The sequence below is a fragment of the Sinocyclocheilus rhinocerous genome, unplaced genomic scaffold (genome assembly GCF_001515625.1).
Source record: "Sinocyclocheilus rhinocerous isolate Xijiao unplaced genomic scaffold, SAMN03320098_v1.1 scaffold1045, whole genome shotgun sequence".
NCBI classification, from domain to species: Eukaryota; Metazoa; Chordata; class Actinopteri; order Cypriniformes; family Cyprinidae; genus Sinocyclocheilus; species Sinocyclocheilus rhinocerous.
In genome coordinates, this window is record NW_015645361.1 from 524,238 (window position 1) to 531,474 (window position 7,237).

Sequence of the window (7,237 nt, forward strand, 5' to 3'; positions counted from 1 at the left end):
GTCGTCCCTGAATTTTTCAGTTGATGCACATCAGTGTTTCCTACATCTTCATTTGCATCTACAAATGAGTGTCTTTAACTAGGAGCAACCAGTTAATATTTGAATGGTTTTAAATCTTACAAACATTTTAGTTCACAGCATTTTTCAACTGCTAAAAGCCAGTTTTAAGTCTGATTTGATTTTTAGAGTGATTCAATAGTTAATGCAGTAAACATTCTGACTGATTCATTGAATCGGTTGATGCAGTAATCATTCTGACTGATTCATTAAGTTATTTATTTGTTGATGCAGTAATGGTTCTGACTGATTCAGTAAGTGACTCGGTGATTAATGCAGTAAGCACTCTGTCCGATTCATTGTGACTGATTTAGTAAGTGATTAAATTTTTAATGCAGTAATTGTTTGCACTCATTCAGTGAGTGAGTTGGTTGTCTGACAAATTCAAATCTGTTTAATTCAGACTCATTTATAATTTGGTTTGACTGATTCAAATAAAATGAACCATCTAAAAAAATCTGACATCGAACACAGTTGCATGAATGTTAGTTTTACATGCAACCAGTGAGGACAACATAAAAAGTTATTTTGTGCATGCACTGATGTGTGTGTGTGTGTGTGTGTTTCAGATTGCAGTGTGAGAACAGTCATCAGAGGCAGCAGTTGTGTGACACCCAGCAGCTCTTGCAGTCTGTGCGTGTGGAGCTGCAGGTGCATGAGCACATGAAGAACTCCACACACACTCACACAGGTGTGTTCAAACACACACGCACGCACGCACACACACACGTGCGGTTTGAGACGCCCCTGATATCTGTGTGTGTGTGTGTTCAGGTGAGGGCCGTGGCTCTGGATCTGAGAGCGGTTCAGCAGCGGATCTGAGCGAGCTGTTGGCTGAGATCAGACAGCTGCGTGTTCAGCTGGAGAGAAGCATCCAGATCAACACCACACTGACACAGAGACTGGAACAACAGCTGCTGACCCGCACCGACCCCAGATCAACCATTAACATCAACTACCTGCTGCCTAAAACAGGTACACACACACATCACAAACAAGTGTCTTTATTTGAAATGCGTTAATTATTAGGGATGCACCGAATATTCGGCAACCGAAATTATTCGGCCGAAAATAACAAAAAAATCTCTTTCAGTGTTCGGCCGAATAATATGTACCGAACAATGACTAACGCGATCAAATAGAGGCACGCACTAATGCAGCAAACATGTCGGCAGTGTGAAAGTATTTGAAACTATCAGAGAAAGACGCAGAAATCATTAAAAGCACGAAGCACCGACAGCGAGAGACTGTTCAGTGCTGCATCACGTCTCCGATGAGAAGAATAGGTGGCTAATGCTGGTGGTTAGGTTACTGTATGCAGGGCCGCATTAACCATTGGCTTCAAACGATTAGTAAATAAACTGCAGAATGTTATATTTTCTAATGCACGCACGAATTGCATGTATTCTGACAGCGCTGCACGAGCTCGCGGCGCCAGGGTTCAAAGTCCAAAGAGCGAGGAAAATCTGCGCTGAACTTGTTACTCGTCAGTTGCTCAGTAACATTTTTGTGGGTTACTGTATGATGATTGAAATCGCGAAATTACCTCAAACGATAAGTAAATAAACTGCAGAATGTTATATTTTCTAATATAATATTTGCGCTGCACGAGCTCGCGGCGCCAGGGTGTTTAAAGTCCAAAGCGTGAGGAAAATCTGCGCTGAACTTGTTACTCGTCAGTTGCTCAGTAACATTTTTGTGAATTTTTTAAAGGCATGTGACAATGTGATACGTGCGACAAACATTTTCCCAAATTCGTAATGAGAATAATTTATAAATCTACATGCTGTTGTCAACAAAAAGAAGCACTGAGATCTTCCTGCGGGTTTCTGCCAAAATAAAAGCCGAGAAAAAGCAACAACTATAATAATAATTACCCTACAACAGCTCTATTAATACATTTATTATAACATTCACACATAGTGTTCAAATTGGGATCTGTAATAGGCTATATTCTAATGTTTTAAAATAATTATCTTCTGCTCAGCAAGGCTGCCTTTATTTGTACAGTAAAAAATAGCCTACATGCCTGATTCAAGTCTCAAAAATGGCCAAAAAATATTATTTTACTAACTGATTCATTTTAAGTTAAATTGTGCTTTGTTGGTATAATGTCTGCTAGAATGTAAAAAAACATGTTCAGTGTTAAGTAAATATTTTTAAATTGCTGTTTTGTAATAGATTTTTTATTTAAAAAGCAGGACAAAACAGTAAAAAGCACATTTTGGTAATTTAATTAATGCAATGGTGAAAAAAAATGGCAAAATAGGCCTACATGGGGGAAAAATGTGAAAAACCGTATTCGGTATTCAGCCTTCGGCCCAGTGTTTTATTTTGTTCGGCTTCGGCCAAGAATTTTATTTTCGGTGCATCCCTATTAATTATTTGAAAGCAATTTTGTTAAAGCAAGAAATCTGATGAGGTTACAGTGATTTTACAAAGTAAACTGTAACACAAATGACAATGTGTCAGTAGCAGAATAACAAAGTCTTCAGTAAATACTAGTAATTGGAAGAGGCAGATTCTAGAAAACAATTGTTAAAGCAAAAGACAGAAATGTCTTTTTCTTTTGTTTCTTTCTTTCATTCTTTGTTCTTTAACTCTTCCTTTAATTTTTTCTTTTGTTTTCTTGTTTCATACTTTTTGTTCTTTCATTCTTTCTGTCTTTCTTCCGTTTGTTTGTTCTTTCTCTTTCTTTGTTCTTTTGTTCATTCTCTTTCATTCTTTCACTCTTTTGTTCTGTTCTTTTGTTCATTCTCTCTTTTGTTCTGTTCTTTCGCTCATTCTTTTGATCAATCTTTTGTTTGTTCTTTCTCTGTTCTTTTGTTCATTCTCTTTCATTCTTTCACTCTTTTGTTCTGTTCTTTTGTTCATTCTTTCTTTTGTTCTGTTCATTCTTTTGTTTGTTCTTTCGGTCTTTCTTTTGTTCATTCTTTCTTTCATTCTTTTCTTTTTTGTTTTCTTTTGTTTTTTTCAATATCTGTCGTTCTGTCTGTTCTTTTGTTTTTTCTTTCTTTCAATCGATCTTTATTTTGTTCTTTTCATTTTTTTTGTTTGTTCTTTCGTTCTTTCTACCTTTTTTCTTTCTGTTCTTTCTGTCATTCTGTGATTTGTTCTTTCTTTGTTTCTTTCATTCTCTCTCTCTTTTTCTCAGATGAAGCTGGTAAATCAGATGTTCTTCACTTGCATACAGACGCGTCCAGTGCTGCACATGGTATGCATCTTTGAATTTTTCTGCTGTTTGTATGTTTATAAAGATATTGGTTAGTTTATGAACAGATTTACATTGCAATGATGAATCTAAAGAGCATGAAAATTAATAAGAAAATGCAGCCTGTTTATAGGACAAATGATCAATTACATTGTTTATACATCGTAGTAGTTTTTGTTTTAGTGGCATTATGTGGGTTTGTGAATAAGATAATAGTTATTATTTTATACTATTTATTGTTGTCATTGTCAGTCATTGTTATTGTTATATATTATTCATTATTATATATATTTATTTTAATAAAATAAAAATACTATTACAGTAGAGAATTTAATTAATCACAAAATAAAAGAGAATAAAGCTCAAAACATTGAGATGCAATACAGTAATGAGATTGCAGTTGGTGCTTAAATAATATGACAAAATCATTATGGTTCAAAAAATTGACTTCAGTTTTCTTCATGCTATTTTTTTTTTGTATGTGACTCCCAAGATATTTTTGTGAAGTTCGCTCATAAACCCTGAAAATAAAATGGTAATTTTCCACTTCTGTTTGTGTTCAGACAGCGGTAGTTCAGTGGACTCTGGTTCCCACGTTCCGTCCCGGCTGGTCCCGGGTCACCGGCTGTGGGCGGACAGACGCGGGCGTCACGTTCTGGGTCTGATAGAGGACTATAACGCCCTGCGCAAACAGATCAGTGAAGCCAAGAGACTCACTGCAGATCTGGACACACAGATACACGACTGCGGCCGGGTGAGAACACACACACACACACACACACACACACACTCACTCAGTCTGGTGTGTGTTAGCGTCATGTTTCAGCACTGAATGTGCTTCCTGTATGTTCCCTGTGGTGTGTGTCAGGCTGTGGATCAGCTGAAGAGCGTCTCTGGCAGTGTGAACACTATGCAGCAGGCTCTGGAGGAGGCCGCTCGACTTCTCAAACTGCTCTGGAGAGTCTCAGTACCCTCAGGAGACGCCACACACACTCAACAGGTAACACACACACCCTCCACTAAATGAGGACATACAGTAGACATTTGGTGTTTTTATTTATATAAAGCTTAAATATAATGACTTCAGACTGATAAAGGAAGATAACCGATAACTTAAATGCTTCATGAAATGTTCCTTTCATTAGATACAAATATAATGAAATGTTACCATCAGTAAGTGTGAAATGTATTTATTTATTTAAAGGGGTCATATGATGCTGCTAAAAAGAACATTATTTGGTGTATTTGGTGTAATGAAATGTCGTTACGCCCCTCACATACTGTGATGCCCTGTCCGGCTGGAGCGATGAGACAAAACCAATAAAATCCATTATAAACAAGGCATTTGTTGCATCCAGTGGGGACATAATTATGGATTATAATGACTTATTCTGTCCTTTTAAGCGTAGCGTTGCATCGCGCCGCGTAAACATAAAACCATGTCTGCATTTGTGATCGGAGAAATGACAAACTACAAGCGCTACTCTACACTGCTCAAAACTCGCGTTTGAATCGTCAGTGGCAAATCCTTTAAATATAAAAACGTACTTACAGGCTGTGAGTCAGCATTATTTGTCAGAACACCGGCATTGTAGGGTACTCTCCCAGGAAATAGTCCTTGTCAAAATGCAAGTCCGTAAAATGCGTTGAACACATCTGAATATTTTGGGTTGAAGTGTTCTGGAACAGTGTTGTAAATACAACTTAACCACTGATTTCTAGTAGTGCCCTCTTTTGGAAGACCAAACAAAGTAGTTTCGCTTTCACAGCGTCTTCACAACATGGCAGTGGCAGCAACAATAAAGTTACGCCTCCTTTCTTTGCGTGAACGTTTGGGCGGCGTTATGCAAATCTTCCCACATCGTGACGTAGACATGTGGGGGCGTGTTTAAATGAGGCATTTTAGGAGGGCATGGACGAGTCTTAACTTTTATAAAGAATATATTTTTGGATTTGGGACTTTAGTCTTTGCAACTTTAGGGATCTTATCCATTTAAGGATCAGCTTGTAACACTCCAAAGAGAAAGGAAAACTTGAAATCGCGTCATATGACCCCTTTAATGTGAAAAAAAATACTCTTCAGGAAAATACTTAATTGTTTGGCAAATGGGCAAAAATAGAAAAGAAAAAATATCGATGTCGATGTTGTATAACAAAGTTTTATTGGTTATACCATTTTTATTTATTTGATTATTTACTTATGTGAATTAAAATACATCTTGTCATGTAATATAGTAAACTAAATTATATATAAGATGAAATAATTAAATACATTGTGAAGTGTTCCTATCATTAAACACAAAATACAATCAATTGTGACCAGAAACAAGGTGTGACATTAACATTTTATTTATTTGTGAAATAAAATGCACCTTGTAATGTAATATAATAGACTAAATTAAATATATGACAAAGTAATTAAATACATGGTGAAGTGTTTCTATCATTAATTCCACACCTTATTTATGGTCACATTTTACTGTATTTTAAATAAATAAATTATTTAAAGATAAATTAAATTTTCTATTTTTATTTTATGTGAAGTAAAATACACTTTATAATGTAATAGACAAATTAAATACATGAAATAACTACATTGTAGAGTGTTAAAATAAAATAAAAATACAATAAAATGTAGAATTAATTAAATTTAATTAACATTATTTACATAAAATGCATTTTATTTATTTGAAATAAAATACACCTAATTTAATATAGTAGACTAAATGAAATATATGAAAAAATAATTAAATACATTATTGAGTGTTCCTGTTATTAAATAGAAATATAGTGTGAAATTAATTGCATTTAATTAAAATAGAGTTAAAATTTATTTATTTAATGTTAAATAAAATACATATTAAATACAAAAAAATGAAATTGTGAAATTAATAAAATAGAATTAAAAGTTTATGTAATAAAATACACCTCCCAATGTATATAGTATATATGTAATATTTATTTAGTCATTTATTAGATAATATAATATAATAATAATAATAATGACTAATAAATCAGTGATGAAATAAATACATTGTGAAGCGTTGCGACTGATAAATAAAAATGCAATGAAATGAAATTGTCTTTCACTAAGAAATAAACTGATACCAACAGTCCTCACAGTAATTCATAATTCAGTGATTATGTGAAGTTCAAGAATTGTGAAACTTTGTTAGTAAAGCCATTCCCAGTAGTACTGTGGTTTATTAAACCAGTCCCGTTCATCTGTGTGTGTGTGTGTGTGTGTGTGTGTGTCGTCAGGAGGAGCTGCTGAAGAGTGAGATCAGTCGTCTGAGGACTCGTCTGTCTCAGCAGGAGCGGATGCTGAGCGGAGCCGTCAAACGCCTCAGATCCAGCAACCAGCTCAAAGAAGGCATGGAGCGCGTCATCATCGACCAGCGTAAGAGAGCAGCACACACACACACACACACATGCTCATCTCGAGTCATCAAACACTGATGTGTGTGTCGTGTGTTTCTGCAGTGTCTCTGACTCACGGCGTGCTGAAGAGAGCCAGAGGAAACCTGGAGGTGTGAATATTTCACAATATTGCTGTTTTTACTGTATTTGTGATCAAATAAATGCAGTCTTGGTGAGCAGAAGAGACATCTTTCAAATATATTTTAAAAATTGTAATATATGAAATAAATAAATAAATAGTAGTAATAATTTGTGATGCAACTGAATGACATTAAATAATAAAATGCTTGGAAACATTTTTGGACCCAAAGTATTCGAGGAGAGTTTGATGGTGAATCCTGTGATAAACTTTTTTTTTTTTTTTTTTTAAGTTTCCGCCAAAATCAGTATTGTATCTGGATGGTATTGAAAAGTAAATTTTTTATTTTACATAAAATGCGAAATCCGCCTTGTTATTCTGTCATGTTTTCTCCCTCTTTTTCCAAACCGCGACAAATGCCAGTCTCCCTTCTCTGCAGAATGCGATATATCCGCTCAACCAATCACAGC

General features: G+C 35.1%; 1 protein-coding gene across 1 annotated transcript in view; it reads left to right on the forward strand.

The window, feature by feature from the left end:
• LOC107705977 (myomegalin-like) overlaps window positions 1–7,237 on the forward strand; it is a 53,193-nt gene that overhangs the window by 44,638 nt on the left and 1,318 nt on the right. Inside the window, exons 44-48 of the mRNA XM_016509520.1 lie at window positions 3,212–3,271; window positions 3,832–4,022; window positions 4,137–4,268; window positions 6,530–6,668; window positions 6,752–6,798. Coding sequence (XP_016365006.1) covers window positions 3,212–3,271; window positions 3,832–4,022; window positions 4,137–4,268; window positions 6,530–6,668; window positions 6,752–6,798 — 569 coding nt within the window. The remainder of the gene's footprint in view (window positions 1–3,211; window positions 3,272–3,831; window positions 4,023–4,136; window positions 4,269–6,529; window positions 6,669–6,751; window positions 6,799–7,237) is intronic.